The sequence below is a fragment of the Narcine bancroftii genome, chromosome 2 (genome assembly GCF_036971445.1).
Source record: "Narcine bancroftii isolate sNarBan1 chromosome 2, sNarBan1.hap1, whole genome shotgun sequence".
Lineage (NCBI taxonomy): Eukaryota > Metazoa > Chordata > Chondrichthyes > Torpediniformes > Narcinidae > Narcine > Narcine bancroftii.
In genome coordinates, this window is record NC_091470.1 from 275,985,854 (window position 1) to 276,002,678 (window position 16,825).

General features: G+C 47.6%; 1 protein-coding gene across 2 annotated transcripts in view; it reads left to right on the forward strand.

The window, feature by feature from the left end:
- Window positions 1-16,825, forward strand: part of rspo2 (R-spondin 2) — a 70,202-nt gene that overhangs the window by 34,151 nt on the left and 19,226 nt on the right. For both annotated transcript variants that reach the window (XM_069920989.1, XM_069920990.1), the window contains exon 2: window positions 2,297-2,485. In XM_069920989.1, the coding sequence (XP_069777090.1) occupies window positions 2,297-2,485 (189 nt within the window). The remainder of the gene's footprint in view (window positions 1-2,296; window positions 2,486-16,825) is intronic.

Consider the following 16,825-nt stretch of genomic DNA (forward strand, 5'->3'; position numbering starts at 1 on the left):
TCAACCCCAGGTCATTACTGTTGTGTCATGGTGCACTACAGTGGCCCTTGCAGATATAGTGCTTAAATATCTGCTTACTGATTTTTATTTTCAATAATTCTACTTGTCCTTTTCAATACTTCACAAGTTACCAAACCTTGTGCATTTTATTATTGTCTTGGCCTCAAAGACCAAGTCTGATTTATTTTGGAAGCCATTGACATGTTTTTCCAAAATCTCCTTGTTGACACTGATGAACCTCTGGCCTATTTTTGGGATTATATAATGTGATCAATGATCAGATTGCATTGAATTTCCATGATGACTGCCTTGTTTCCTCTGTTTAACTCTCACCACATCTCCCAAAACATTCTCCTGGGCAGCAACTTTGCTGCATCTGTTCAGGTGTCAAATGGGTGTATTTTCAGTGAATCTACTGAATCTCGTTTGTTAGCTATCTTCAACAGTGCATTCCATACCCTCAGCTACTCCGGAACATCCCTTTGGTCTCTCACAATGACTTCAACTGGATATGAATGCTGCTAAGTAATGCCAGGCTTTCCCAGATTTGCACAATGTGCTGCTTTACACAATTTCATGTTCTAGTACACATTTCAGCTCTTCTTTGAATCTTTTTTGCCACTTTCCCACACAGAGGAATGTTACTGATCGGTCATGTCTTTGCGATGTGGAGGAAAACCACGAGGTCACAGGGAGAGAGTTCAATCTTGATCTCAGGCTGTGTAGAGTTTGTACATGGAGGGGTTCCTCCAGGTGCTCTGGTTTCCTGCCGCATCCTGAGATGTGCTGATAGTTTAATTTGGGATTCTAAATCAGCCATTCTCAACCTTTTTCCGGTTATCCTCCCCTAGGGCTCTGCTCAAAGTTTATAGGACCCCCCCCACTTCCCTTTGAAGCAGTCAGGTCTTGGTTTCTTCTGGACTTCTCTCTTACCGACTACATAAAAAACAAAAAATATTTGTGTTACGTGAGGTGAAAAGAAAAAAAAATGTGCTGTGGCCCCTAGGGACGGGGGAGTTCGTAGAACCCCCATTGACGATGGCTGTTCTAAATTTTGTAGGTAACTGGCATAAAGATGCAAAGGAGAGTTGACGGGCATGTCTGGGAGAGCATAGGTTGCAGGGATACAGGGCAATATTGGGGAAAGTTGAGGTAAACAAGGAGTCTGCAGATGCTGGTGAACTAGAGCAATACACGAGTGCTGGGATAATTCAGCAATTATGCAACATCTTTGGAAAGCAATAGGCTGTCAACTTTTGAAGCCTGAGACCTTTATTCCTAATAAAATTCCTGAAGAAGGACTCAGGCCTAAAACGGTGACTGCCTAGCTTTACATGGATGCTGCCTGACCTGCTGTGTTTCTCCAGGACTCTTGGGAGCTATTCTGGGGTAGATGGAACAAATAAAATATACAAGCTCTGCAGATGCAGGTGTAACCCCCTACACTGCTGACCCCCCTCAACTCCCCCCCCCCCTTGTGTCCCTGACCCTGACTTGCTCTGGCCTGTGGTCCAATCTCCATAAGCCTACATGCAAGTGGAATGTAAGTCAAATGATCCAAATTCACCCCTTAAGGTTGATTTAAAGTTCATGGTCCAGCTCTGGGGAAGGAGTTGAGAATGGTCCTGCACCTGTCAGGTTCACAGTTGTTGCTCCTGTAGATCTTTCCTGGTCTCCCACCACATTTCTCAGTCATTCTTCTGGGCTTTTTTGAACGGGTGACCCAGAGCAGTGCTGTACATTGACTGTTCACAAACCCAGAGATGAAGGCTCTCATTTTCTCAATGCAAGCCTGTCTGTGTCCCAGGGTGCAGAGTATTAAAAGATGTGCATCCAGTGGTGGATGGACAGTGTTTCCTGACAGTAACTGGTTGCCTTCTCCTTCCCCATCTCTTTACCCTCCACCTGACCTGTAACTCTCCCATGTCACTGCAGTCCTCCTGTTGCACCCACCCGATCACTCCTCCCCCCAAACCACACCCCACCCTCCTGATCCCCATCTCTCCACCATTGTCAGCCATGCCTTCATCTGACCTCTTTGCGGTCACATTTGAAGCTGCCACTTAAAACCCAACTTTCCAGTTGTGCACTCGAATCTTGCCCCAGTGCCTCCAGATGTGGCTTGGGTTTGTGTGAAGGCACAGCCTTGCCACCTTGGGCACTCAGGGCCTGTTGTCCATGCTTTCGGCACTGTCTGCAGGGTTTCAGCACGCTTGTCTACATGTGGTTTCAGTGTGAGCTTTTGTTTCAACTCTTGACCCTGCTGTTGGATTATCTCCTTGTTGTTATTCTGCAGTGAACACTGGACTATACCCAATCTGTAAGGGCTGTCTCCTTTGTTCGAAGGATAATGGATGCCTTAGCTGCCAGCAGAAGCTGTTCTTTTTCCTACGCCGTCAAGGGATGCGTCAGTTTGGTGAATGCCTTCACTCTTGCCCCTCGGGATACTATGGTCTGCGGGCACCAGAGATGAACAGATGTGCAAGTAGGTCTCACTTTATTGTGTTTGGGAAGGAAAGCTTTGTTCTGCTAATATTGTGGTTGTGCCTTCTGCAGGCAACTCACTTTTCGCACTAAACAGATATAAAGTTCTCATTTTCGGTTAAGAAGCAAATCTTTTTGAAGACATGGGCAATACTCAGCAGGTCGGGCAGCAATTCAGAAGAGAGGAACAGATCAATTCTCTGAGATTTGTTTCAGCTTCTTATTCATATTTTGACCTATTTTTATCCTGAGAAGCTTCCAAGTTTTGCCCTGATCAGACCCCTCATAATGTTTTGGTGGGAAGCGATCTAGATTCTTGGGCTGTGGATTCCTGGAGGTAGTTTATTCCTTCTTAATGTGTTTGCCATATTTTTGATGGTCTGTATGATCTTGTTCCAATGGTGGGATGTACCTGCTTGTTCCTCTGTCTTTTCCTTGGGGAGTGATGAGGTTTGGAAGCTGATTTTCACTTGGCACATTTCCAGAGCAGTTAAAAATGGGCATTGAACATTTTGAAATTTTTTTGCTGACAACGTGATCCCTCAGTAGATGTTTAAACTGAGGGGTTTCCAGTTCCTGGTGTCCCTGACTCTAGCATTTGATGTTTAATTGTTGGTGTCTCCAGAGAAAAATAAGCTGGGAGTAGAGGGCTCGGGTAGCAGTAGATACAGAGGGTGATGCTTGAGTAGGGCTGGGTGAGTCTAGGGATATAGTGGGGGATGTTCGAGTGGGGATTGTATGGGTCTAGGGATAAAGACAGTGATGCTGGAGTGGGGATGGCTGCAGGGATATGGAGGGTGATGCTTGAGTGGGTTTGTTGTGTTTGGTTCTTCCTGTTGTGTGAACCCAAAGAGGGCATCAGAATCTGGAGCAAAGTGGGCCATTTGGCCCCTCCAGCTATGCTACCATTCAGTACCAGGGGTGACCGGATCTTGGCCTGACCTTCACTTTGCTGCCAGCTCCCATTTCATCAACTCCCCAAAGTGCTCTTCAGCATCTGAGGTGAAGGATTTGAAGAGTTAAACCATTCTGTAAAACAATTTCTCCTCAGTTTCATCTGAGAATAGCAACCTCTTATTCTGAACCCATGCCCTGGTTCAAGATACCCCAATAAGGAAAACATCATCTCATCATCCACTTGGTCAGTTCCTTTCAGAACATTATCCATCAAGTCATCTCATTCTTCTAAACTCCGGAGTTCAGGCCCAAGCTGTGAACTTTACACAACACAAATGTGCTGGAGAAACTCAGCAGGACACGCAGTATAGAACCATAGAACACCACAGCACAGAAACAGTCCCCTTGGGCCTTATAGTCTGTGTCCAACTGTTGTTTTGCCTCATCCCCTCTCTCTCTCTCTCTCTCTCTCTCTCTCTCTCTCTCTCTCTCTCTCTCTCTCTCTCTCTCTCTCTCTCTCTCTCTCTCTCTCTCTCTCTCTCTGTGAAGAAGTTTTCCCTAATGTTTCTCAGAAGGGGAAAGCCAGTTTGCATTTACTCTATCTATACCCATCATAATTTTGTAAACCTCTATCAAATCTCCCTTATTCTTTAATGCTCCAGGGAATAGAGTCCAAACCCTGTAACTGAGGTCTTCAAGACCCAGCAACACCCTTGTAAATCTCCTGTGCACTCTTTCAATCTTATTGATAACCTTCTTGTAGTTAGGTGACCAAAACTGAACACAATACTCCAAATTTAGTCTCACCAATGCTTTAAGCATAAAATCCCAACTCTGAAACTCTATACTTTGATTTATGAAGGCCAATGTACCAAAAGCTCTCTTACAACCCTGTCTATCTGTATCGCCACTTTCAAGGAATTATGTATGTATTCCTAAATCTCTCTGTTCTGCCACACTCTTCAGCGCTCTACCATTTACAGTGTATGTCCTACCTTGGTTTGTCTTTCCAAAGCACAACACTTCACACTTATCCATATTAAATTCCATCTGCTGCAGCCCATTTTTCCAGCTGGTTCAGATCCCTCTGCAAGATTTGAAAGCCTTCATAATTGTCCACTTCCAAATTTCGTGTCATCCGCATCAATAGGAAGTAAAAGATGACCAAAGTTTTGGGCCTGGGCCCGTTACTATTCCTGACGAAGGGATCATGCCCAAAACCAACGTCTTCCCTACCCTTAAACTCAAATCTCCTTGCAATTAATTCTAATGTTCAGTAGCTTGCCAATTATCTGTTGTGCCCACATGTCAACTTCCTATGATTTCTGTCCAGCATTCTCAGAACCCTTTGTACCACTCTAGTACAAGTAATTAAGGACAAATTTGAACCACTGTCTCCTTTGGACTGTTTATTGAAGACAACAAAGTCCCAGGACTAGTAACCTAGCTCTGGGAGTCCCATATGTTTGATGATAAAGTATCAGCATTGAGCCCAGGGCTCACATCAAGAAATATGTTATCCTTGTTGGTTTTGGCAGAGGTTGGACTTTAATCATATTACTCTTGGTATGCTGTCTCTAGTTGGAGGTTTGCTTCAAGACATTGTCAAGTTAACAATTGTCCATAGTGACTCCTCTTCATAGACAGAATCTTCTCCTTCCCTGACTGGATACAAATTGATAGACAATCAAATCATTTTTCTTTCCCAAGTGGAATATGCTTGAAGGGTATTAATTTATTTTTCCCTTTTCTTTGTTAATTTAAACCCCCTTTGAATTTACTCATTGGGTTCCCTGCCATTGGTTCCTGGAGATTCTGCCTGTCTTGAGGGTGATGGCCATTGCCAGCAAATATACTTGGACAGCCAGTAGTTACTTTCCCATGGAAGGGTATCGTGCTAGCCCCTGAATAAGGGTGAATTCAAATTTCTAATTCCTTTACCGCCTTGTGAGGGAACAGACTTGACAAAGTGACAGCAATGGGTGGAAGCATTGACTTCATTTCCATTTCTCCAAATGCCCATGGCTCAGGAAGAATACGGAACCCAGGGTGGTCTGACTCAATGCCCACACCCACACCTGCCCTCCCTTCTACCTGACACCATTCCTTCAGCACCCTCAGTTCACTCGTTTGTGTCTCAGGATGATGGGCATCTCCGCAGACAACAGTGTCTTTCCTACATTGATTTCTTGCTTCCTTGTAATTCAAATTATATATTTTTTAATCATTTCCTCCATGCTTTTAATGTGTAGTTTATTGGCTTGAGTGGACAGTATTTGCAGGAAATGTAGTCATTCTGGCAGGCTGCCATCATTAATCACAGACACTACCTCACTTTTTTCTCATCTTTTGCATTATTTATTTATTTTTAAACAGCGTATTTACGGTTATGTAATTTATAGCGATGTTTGCACCTGTAACACACAGAGTCCTGCTGCTACAAAACAACAAATTACATGACACGTGTTCATGACCATAAACCTGATTCTGATTCTGGACTTGTTACTGAGTGTTTGCTCCCTGGTTGATGTGGCATACACAGCTAGTTTGCAGCTGGTTTAGACCTTTATGGGACTCCAATTGAGGGCCATGCCTGTCAGTCATGCTCTCCAGTCTGCCCTGCATTGGTGACGGGCAATAAATGTCAGGCTTATTGGTGACATCTTTATCCCAAGAATCATTCGGAACGCGAGTTGCCAGATGGGAATCCTTGAAGACAGAGGCTGTCAACTGATTGGTTGGCTGAGTCAAACCCAGCACATTCCTGGAAGTAGACTTTGTCCCTTCCAAAACATGTGATTGGTCACACAATCCCCGATCTCAGGGTGTCCCATAGAGCCTTAAACCCACAGCTGGAAGCATGGTCACAGTGGTCAGTGGAAGATGTAGGAACAGCTCACAACATGCTGGAGGAACTCAGCAGGTCAGGCAACATTCATGGGACAATCAACTGGAACTCTTTATCTTGCCTGATAAGAAATGGGTGAGTGAGGGGAGGGGAGGGAGGATGAGCTAAAAGGTGATAGGTGAATGTAGGTGGGAGGATGAAGAAAGGAAGTTATGTGCACAGAAGGAACTGCAAAACATCAGGGTGAAAAGGAGCTGATCTATTGTAGGGATGTTAATACAGAAATAGGTGCTGGGAGGGGAAAACCCTGCTGATGACAGACAAGTGCTCAGTTTGCAACCTCACTCAAAAGAAGGCACTGTAGAGTCTGCTACAGTAGTGCTACGGAATCGAGAGACATCCACACGATGCGAGGGTGTACTAGTAACTGTCTTTATTGTTTGAATTCCTCGTGCTGTGTGCAGGGAAACACCCACTTCCGACAACATGTGCACCAGCTTCTGGAACTGACATCAGCGTGTCGCGGTGTCACTCCCTGACCAGTGGTGTGCCACCCAGAAGTGGTGATGTCCCCTAGTCCACACATGTCGTTAACTGCAGGCTTCTCCTCTGGAGTGAAGGGGGACCCGCACCATTTTGAGTCTGATGACTGGGGCAGCTATACTGTCCATCTAACCATGCGGTCACTCAGCCCACTACGCCATCCCATCCAGAATCGCTGCCACCCTCTGAGTAGGTTGAGAGGGCAGCATTTGTGTCTAACCTGGGGGTCCGGGACAGGCTGGCCTGAGTCCAGATGCACAGCTTTGAGGCGGTTGATCATGAAGCTGTCCTGTTGCCTGCCAATGTTCAGTGTAAAAATGACACTGTCCCGCTGCAACACCTTGAATAGGCCTTCGTAGGGGCACTGTAGGGGTATTCCTTGCTGTCCTCTCCGCATGAAAATGTAGTCAGTTGGCTGTAGATTGGTGGGGATGTGGCAAGGTGGAGATCTGTGCCGGGAAGGTGGCGGGGACTTCTGTTTACCCGGTTGCACCCTCAATCACTGGAGGACATCTAGGGTGCTAAGCTGTGGGCTGGGGGGGGGGGGTGGGGGGAATTAAAGTGAACATCCCTGGGCATGCTAAGTGGGAAGCTCTATGTCATCTCAGCGGACGAGGCTGGTAAGGCTTCCTTTGGTGCTGTGCGGATGCCTGACAGCGCCCATGGAAGTTCGTCCATCCAATTTGGGCCTTGTAGTCAAGCTTTAAGGGCTGCCTTCAGGTGGTGGTGGAAACGCTCGACCACACTGTTTTCCTGAGGATGGTGGGCCCTGATGTGGTGCACCTGGCCGCTGCAGAACGTGGTTAGGTCAGCCCAGAGCGAGGAAGTGTACTGGGTCACTCAGTCCAAGCTGATGTGGGTTGGGACTCCAAAACATGTGACCCAAGTAGACAAGAAGGCTCTGGCGCAAGGCTCTGTGTCGCATGTGGGTTTCTGGCCAATGGATAAAATGGTTTATTATTGTGAACAGATACCGCATACCTTGGGTTATGGGGAATGGGCCAACGATGTCCACGTGCTCAAATTGGTGCTGCACCTGCTCAAAAGTCTGGAGTAGGGCCTTGGTGTGCCTATGCACTTCGGCACAATGGCACTGCAAACAGGATTTAGCCCACAGGGTCACGTTGCAGCGGAGGATATGCCACACTAACTTGTCGGACAGCAAGTGGACTGTGGACTTTGTGGTGGGATGGGACAGGCCATGGATTTGGTCGAACACCCGCCATCGCCAGGTTGCAGTAGGATGGGTTTGGGGAAACCTGTGGATACGTCGCCCCCCCCCCCCCCCAAGTGAGGGGCAGAAATTGCTAACCTTCAGGCTGGTGATGGGAGTCCAGTAGGCCTGGACATCTGCATTCTCCGTTTGGTCCTTGGCCAGCTGAGCAACATTGAGCCCCTCTGAGGTGGCGGCGATTGTGGGTCTGGATGATGTGTCGGCCACCACGTTGGACTTGCCTGCAACGTGGCGGATGTCTGTTGTGTATTCCGAAATGGAGAGGTGTTGCTGTTCTCTCACCAACCATGGGTCTGAGACCTTGCAGAGTGTGTAGGTGAGTGCTTTGTGGTCAGTATAGGCAGTGAAAACCCTTCCTTCTAACATGTACAGTAAGTGTCGTTGCCAGGTACAAGGCCAACAGCTCATAGTCAAACGCACTGTATTTGAGCTCTGGTGTCCAGAGATGTTTGCTGAAGAAGGCCAGGGATGCCATTGCTTGTTGTCCCATTGCTCCAACACCGCGCCCACTGCTCTGTCTGACAGGTAGAATCTGAGTGGGCTGGGAATGTGGCCCGTGCTAGTGCTGCTTTTGTGGTCTGGAAAGCTTCTGTGGTTTCTGGAGTCCACTGGAGTGTGTTGTTGCTGACCTTGATGAGGTTGAACAGGGGCTACATGAGGGTGGCCGCTCCCAGGAGGAAGCGATAACAAAAGTTGACCAACCCCAGGAACTCTTGCAGGCCTTTGTTCATGCTTGGCTTGGATGGCTTCCACCTTGTCCGACAGTGGTTTTGCTCCCTATCAGGTGATACAGTGTCCCCGGAAATTGATTATCTCTAGGCCAAATTGGCACAGATGAAGATGAAGTCGAGGTCCCTGCCGACCACATCCATAAGCTGCTGAAATGTCATGGCTGCATTCTTTAGCCCGAACGGCATCCGAAGGAACTCGAAAAGGCCGAAGGCGATGGCCATTTTCAGGATGTCACTGGGATGCTCCAGAATCTGGTGACACCCCTTGAGAGGTCCACCTTGGAAAAGACCTTGAAACCTCGTGATGAAATCATGGAAGTCTGGGATAGGGTACCTATCTGGGACTGTAGCATCGTTTAGTCGCTGCACAGGTGCCAGCCGCTGGAGCTCTTCTGTACCATGTGCAGTAGGGAGGCCCAGGAGCTGTTTGAATGTCAGATAATCCCCATGGTGGGTTTCTGAAATCCATGTCAGAAATTGTCAAGGAAATATGTACCAGCAGCTTGGAGAGGAACAGGGCCTTGAAAAGGAAACTGTTCCTGTGTCTGTCCACTAGGGCCACCATTTCGTGCATGGGCTCAGAGGGGTTTCTATTGCCCAGGCCTTGCATATTTAGGATGTCAACGGCACATTCGTGCCGACTGAGTTCCAGGGAGTCGAGGAGGAAACATTGGATTTGCTCGTACTTATACTCCATGAGAGGATTTTCCGCGAAGGAGTTACTTTGGCTGCAATGGTGGCGTCCAGGGCGCTGATGACATGCCAGAACTTGGTATCCTCCGAGACATTGCCTCTGATGTGGAACTGTGACTCGGCCAGTTGTAACCAATTCCTCAGCTAATTTGCCCAAAAGGGCAGCAAATGCCCACCCACCATGTTGACTGCAGCCATTGTGACTGCAGTGGTAGTAGCATCCTGCATTCTGTCGCGTTCGAGGTGGGTTCCAGAAATGTTGGAACAGTCAGAATCACCATTGTAGAGTCTACTACGGTAGTGCTATGGAATCAAGAGACGTCCACACAGTGCGAGGGTGAACTAGTAACTGACTTTATTGTTTGAATTCCTCGCTCTGTGTGCAGGGAAACACCCACTTCCGGTGACGTGTGCGCCGGCTTCCGGAAGTCACGTCAGCATGTCACAGCGCCACTTCCTGACCGGTGGTACGCCACCTGGAAGTGGTGATGTCCTCTGAGCAACACATGTTGTTGTCCTTGGGAGTGAAGGGGGACCATTTTGAGTCAGTCGACTGAGGTGGCAGTTTGGCCCATCTAACTGCACGGTTGCTTGGCCTGCTAAATAACTTCAGAAGGCAAAGCCCCCTTATTATTATCCTGCAACAGCTGCTTTGAATCTGCAGCTTTGTAACAGTAGGGTTTGCTACTGAGCCATAGAGCCATAGACAGAGAGTCATAGAGCTATAGAGTCATAGAGTGATAGCCACAGATCTACGGAGTCACAGAGCCATGAAGTCAAGTTATAGATACATTGAGTCATAAGGGACTCTATGCATTCACTTCATCTGTTCCTCTCACTATTTTGTGATTCTTCTTCAACTAACTGGTGTCCAGAAGGACAAATATAAGCAAAAGTACTTCGATGTTTGATTTTTGTTCAAACATACAGTCAGATTGACACTGTCCACTCCCTCATGACTAGGTGCACACTTCCCATCCTGGGCTCCCATGTCAAGGGTAAAACCAATTCTTGCTCACCCAGAGCTTGGGCCACTCAAAGGAGAAGGCATCTGATTTCAGTTAATGACTGACTGAGGAAAAGTTAGTGCAGTAGGTCTCAACCTTTTTCTTTCCACTCACAAACCAATTTAAGTATTCCCTATGCCATCGGTGCTCTGTGATTAGGAAGGGATTGCTTAAGGTGGTAGGTGGATGGAAAGAAAAAGGTTGAGAACCGCTGAGTTAGTGGTTTCCAAAGTGCGGGTTCTCAGACTTGTGTCACTGACCTCAGCATCACAACCACCCCCCCCCACCCCCCCACAACATCACTTTCAGAGACACGGCGAGCCTGGGAATTTCCTGCTCACGTGCTCTTGTGCTTTGAGCACCGGCAATAGTTTCAGCTGCTGCAAGATGCAGAGATTTGCTGTGTGGTGTTTGGTTTCCCAGCTCCTTTCCACAGCCCTGCACCATCATTGCTCCCATGATTGGGTATGCCTGGAGAGTGGCTGCGAATTGCCATACCTTCTACATTTAATGACCTTGACAAGCAGCTACATGCCAGAGGCTGGTCCAGGATAGACACTATGGGTGTACCCATTTTGATGGGGTGGGAAGTTGGTTGGGGTGTGGATGGAGAATGGCCAGCCTTGGGTCTTGTGAGGAAGTGAGATGGGAGTTGTGAAGGATGGAGAGAGCATCAGGCTGAAATAGTGTCAACAGGGACAGATATGAGGAGAGGTGTCTGAGGAAGCAAGGTGATGAGATTAGTGTTGAGGAAGGGATTCATAAACATTAGTGAAGAGAGTCTGATACAAGGCTGTTGTGGTTGCTTCTTACGTAGTTCTTTAACAGAGTATAGGCATCTCTGGACGGACCAATGCATTGTCCATCCCCTAACAACCCTTGAGGGAGAAGCAGTGATCCACCTTGAACTCTGGTGAAGGTGCTCCCACAGCACAGTTGGGGAGGGGGTTTCAGGATTGAGACCAAGTAACGGTGAAGGAACAGTGATACATTTCTAAGTCAGCATGATGTGTGTGACTCAGAGGGGAGGCTGGCACTGTGGTATTACTCTCAACCTGCTTCCTATTGAAGAGCCTGGGTTTGGGCTAGAGTAGTATGGGCAAGTGTCTGAATGCATTTTAGAGAATGATTCAACACTGTAATCACGAAGATGAAGGGGATAAATGTTTAGAATGATTGAAGATATGTTAAAGAGATCATTGGTGTCAAACATCTTCAGACTTGTGGAGGGAATTCCATCTGGGGTCACATGCTAGCTGTACACTGCATGATACACTCTGAACACAAATTCCGGTTCAGCAGCCCAGTGAAGTTCAGTACGAGTGAGAAGGAACATTTAGGAGCATTAGCTGAGGACGGATGGCTGTTTTTGTGTTTGGAAGCCCCTCACCCTGATCTGCACCAGAACTTAGCTAATTGTTCACTGAGATTCAATTTTATTCAGTAAATAGTCCAAGGCTCTGTGTTGATCTCATTTATGTGATGGTGGAGGCTGTTCTTATAAGCTTAGATATGTTTGACTTGACTGGATGGTTCAAGTGTATCATCTGACTGCATGTATACAACCCAACACACACGTGGTCACAGCTGCAGGAAGAAGCTATTTCCCAGCCTGGAAGTCCTGATTTTGATGCTCTTTGTTGTGTTCAGAATAGGTTCAATGGATACAAAGAAAATCAAGGCTGGACATGTGGTCATCATTTACGCACAGGGGAAAAAAATTGCACGTGCACGCACGCACGCACGCACGCACGCACGCACACACACACACACACACACACGCACACCTTGAATAAACAAGGGTTAAACTTCCATAGTACCATCCACCCACAGGCACTGTATACCATGTAACTAAACAAGAACATACACATGGACCTGATTTTCAGTATCACTGCTACTTGGGAATGGGAATAGGCCCATTGCCAGATCAGATCTAACTGGATAGATCTAATTCTTGATTGGCAGGTGAAGTCACTTCCGATGTCAGGCTTGTCGAGTAGTCACATGACCCCATAATCCACATTCCGACCAGGTTCCAGACAGGGAGGTCACATAACCCTCCACAATCTACATTCCTGTACCTCCTTTTTGATGGGAATGAGTCAAATATACTGTGTGCTGGATGGAAAGGGTCTTCAAAAATTCTTTGAGTCCTATATAGAAACACTCCAGGTAAATGTCGGCAATAGAGAAAAGGAAGACTCCAGTGATCTTTTCAGCTGTTTTGATTATCCTCTATTTTCTGCAAGCTTGATGCTTTGCAGCTACCATATGATGTAATGATGCTGCCAAACAGAACACACTTAAGTGCTCCTATAAAATGGTATCAAGATGGAGGCGGGTATCCCTGCCGTACTCAACCTCCATAGGAAGTGTAAGTGCTGCTGTGCCCTCCTGATTAATGAGGAGGTGTTATGGGTCCAGGATAGGTCTTTCCTTGAAATACAAACCAAGGAACTTTGTGCTCTCCACTTTCTCATGACAGAAACATACTTGAACTAGTGTAGTTGACCTTTGTTCTCCTGAAGTCTGCAATCATCTCCTTTGTCTTGTCCACTTTCAGACTCAGGCTATTATTCTTGCATCATTTTATGAGCCCTTCAACATCCTCTCATCGTTGTTGCCGTTGAGACCCACCTCTGTTGTATCATTTGCAAAGTTGATTCTGTTGGAACTGAATCTGGCAGTGCAGTTATGAGTCAACAATGTGAACCAAAGCGGCTGAGCGCACAGCGCCGAGGTCAATAAATAACAGTCTGGCATACAAGGCATCATTTTCTAGGTGGGTCAGGACAGAGTGGAGGGACAATGTTATTAGCATAATCTGTGGACTAGTTTAGATGGCAGGTAAACTGGAACGGGTCCAATGTCCTGGTAAGTATGATTTGATGTGTTCCATCAATATCACTGTGGGTCACTGTCACTGGGGATGTTTGTCACTCTGGTGAATACTGTTAGTGTGGGGATGCCATCACTGCAGGGACGTCATCACTGCAGGGACGTCATCACTGAGGAGACACTGTCACTGTGGGGGACACTGTCACTGTGGGGGACACTGTCACTGTGGGGGACACTGTCACTGTGGGGGACACTGTCACTGGGGATGCTGTCAGTATAGGGGGCACGATCATTGTGGAGGACACTGTCACTGTCGGGACACTGTCACTGTCTGGACACTGTCACTGTCTGGACACTGTCACTGTCGGGACACTGTCACTGTCGGGACACTGTCACTGTCTGGACACTGTCACTGTCTGGACACTGTCACTGTTGGGACACTGTCACTGTCGGGACACTGTCACTGTGGGGACACTGACACTGTGGGGGACCCTTTCACTGTGGGGGACACTGTTCACTCTGGGGTCGCTACCATTATGGAGACACTGTCACCGTGGGGTCGCTGTCACCGTGGGGTCGCTGTCACCGTGGGGGTCGCTGTCACCGTGGGGGTCGCTGTCACCGTGGGGGTCGCTGTCACCGTGGGTGATGCTGTCACTGTGGGATCGCTGTCACTGTGGGGACATAGTCACTCTGAGGTCACTGTCATTGTGGGGTCACTCTCACTGTGGGGTCACTCTCACTGTGGGGTCACTGTCACTGTGGGGGCACTGTCACTGTGGGGGCACTGTCACTGTGGGGGCACTGTCACTGTGGGGGCACTGTCACTGTGGGGGCACTGTCACTGTGGGGGCACTGTCACAGTGAGGACACTTTAACTGTGGGGGTATCTGTCGCTGTGGGGTTGCTGTTGCTCCGGTGTCACTGTCACAGTGGGGAACTGTGGGAACACTGTCACGGTGTGGTCACTGTCAATGAGTGGGTCACTGTCACTGTGTTTCACTGTCACTGTGGGGGACAATGTAACTGTGGGTCGCTGTGGGGATACTGTCACACTAGCGGACACTCAATGTGTGGGTCACTGTCACTATGGGGGTCACTGTCAGTGCTGAAAGTATAGACCAGCTGCAAGCTGCACTATAATAGAGTTAGGTTTTGGTGGTGTTTGCTGTCTCTCTGCTGTCCCAGTGTTTTACCTTGCTTTTAACTACAGTACTTCCTCATTACTTATTCCCACCTTGACTCATCTCTCCTCTTTTCCTCTCTGCCTCAAAATCTCCTTCCACCTCCACCTCTGTTCTCTCTGTCTTTCTGTTTCTCTATTTCTCTGTTGCTTAATCTCTTCTCTCTCTCACACTCACACATTCTCACATTCATATAAATACACACACACACTCACACTCAAATAAATACTCTCTCTATCCACCTCTCTTGTGCACTTTTCTCTCTCTCTCTCCCTCTCTCTCCCTCTCTCTCCCTCTCTCTCCCTCTCTCTCCCTCTCTCGCCCTCTCTCGCCCTCTCTCGCCCTCTCTCGCCCTCTCTCGCTCTCTCTCGCCCTCTCTCACTCTCTCTCTCTCTCGCTCTCTCTCTCTCTCTCTCTCTCTCTCTCTCTCTGTTACACACTCTTTTCCATCTTCCCCTGCCCTTCCCTTCTCTATTTATATTCATATCTTTAATGTCTCTCTGTAGGGGATTGCCCATGTTTCACTGTGCCAAATAGTCTGTTGAATCATGTCAGATGATTTAGGAGTTGGACAAGGAATGACCATTACTGTGAAAGTCCATCTTAGGCCTTCCTTGTAACTATGTTAAGTTTTGATCTTGCTCTGGAGCTTATTGGTATGCTGTTGGTCCATGCTCTCAACTCTGTCGGAAGGATATGGGCTTGTTCAGTGCATGTCCCTGTGATTGGTGCATCATCTGAAGTCAGATGAGAGGGTGACCCTTAGCCCATTTAGCCTCTGGTTTCCTTGGCACAATGTCAGGAGGCATGGGAGCTCTGAAAATTGAAACACCAGGAAATATGAAGCCAAAACAGAAAAGGCAGGAAACACTCAGTAGGTCAGGCAGCATCTGTGGAGACACTGGCACCAAAGACCTTTTATTAGAGTAATGAAACCTAGACTATTATCCCTCTGCCAGCATCACCAAAACATTCTGGTTATAATTCAGATTGTTTGTGGGATCTTGCATTACACAGATTGAATTTCAGAAGTCCTACCATTTCAACCATGAGCACACTCTCACATTACTTCATTGGCTGTCAATGAAGCTATGTCTTCAGTACTGTGCATCCCAATTCGTTACCATCCTCCACAATCTCATCCAACACAAGCTCCATACCTCCTGTATCCTCTCTGCCTTACGGCTCCAGAGACCCTGGTTTGATCCCAAAGTCAGGCACTGACTTTGTGGAGTTTGCATGTTTTCATGCGTGGGTTTTCCCTGGGTGCTTCGGTTTCCTCCCACATCCCAAAGACATGCAGTTTGGTAGGTTAACCAACCCCTATTAATTGCCCCTGGGGTGTGGGTGAGAGGTTGAATGAGGGGAAGTGGAAAGGAATAATGTTTGATTGTTGGAGTGGACAGTGGCCCAAGGGCTTTTTTCTGTGATGTGTGAGTTTGTGATGAGCTCTTTTCAAACTGGTCCCCGAGATCCTTCAATCATTCCCACTGCTAATTCTGGATGTGGATAACATTGGTATTCTCCACAGAGGTGAGAACAGGAGGCTGAGAGGCTGAAGGAGCCGGAGATGACCGCACAGCTCATACCATTACCATCGCCTCAGTGAAAAAGGGAGATTCCACGGAGTTGAGGGCTGCTGATGGCCAGTTCACCTAGCACCATAGAAGGGTCCTATATTTCTGTCCCCCATCCAGATGGGACTATCAGATGCCAATCAGGCTCACTATATTATTGCACCCCTCTCGAACCATGGGGAAGAGTGTTTAATCCATAGACCTGCACATCCCTCACTGTCTGGCACATGCATTGGTGTTTTAATTCCCATCCCTGTCCATTTCCCACCTCCTTTATCCTTGCAGCTCTCTGCGATATCTGAGCACTTCTAATAGTGGTCTATCGATACTTTGAATTTAATCACTTCTAGGTCATAAGCTGGAGGAGCCCATCCCTGTACCCTTTCATCTCCCTTTCCTCTGTGAGATGCTCCTTAGACCTGCACTCTGCCCATGGCTTAGGTTATATTACCCACTGTGGCTCTCAGAACCAGGATGGTTCTGTGGTGATATGTTTCCTCCATCGTATATAGTTATCATTGTAGTTTGTATATATGGAACTGGCCCGCCCATGAATGACTCCTCCCCCATGGTCCTGGGCCATAAAGGTCGAGACACCTTTCCCTTGCCGCCATAACTATCCTGGAATCCGGGCCAGCAAGGTTCTTCTGTGTATTAAAGCGTATCGTTTCCTCTGCTTGTCTCTGTGGTTACTGGTAGTGCCCTACAGGTTCACAATACTAAACATGGACTGGCATTGAACAGGGGAACCGGGTCTCTTTTTGTTTTAAAATAAAGCTGAGTGCCCCA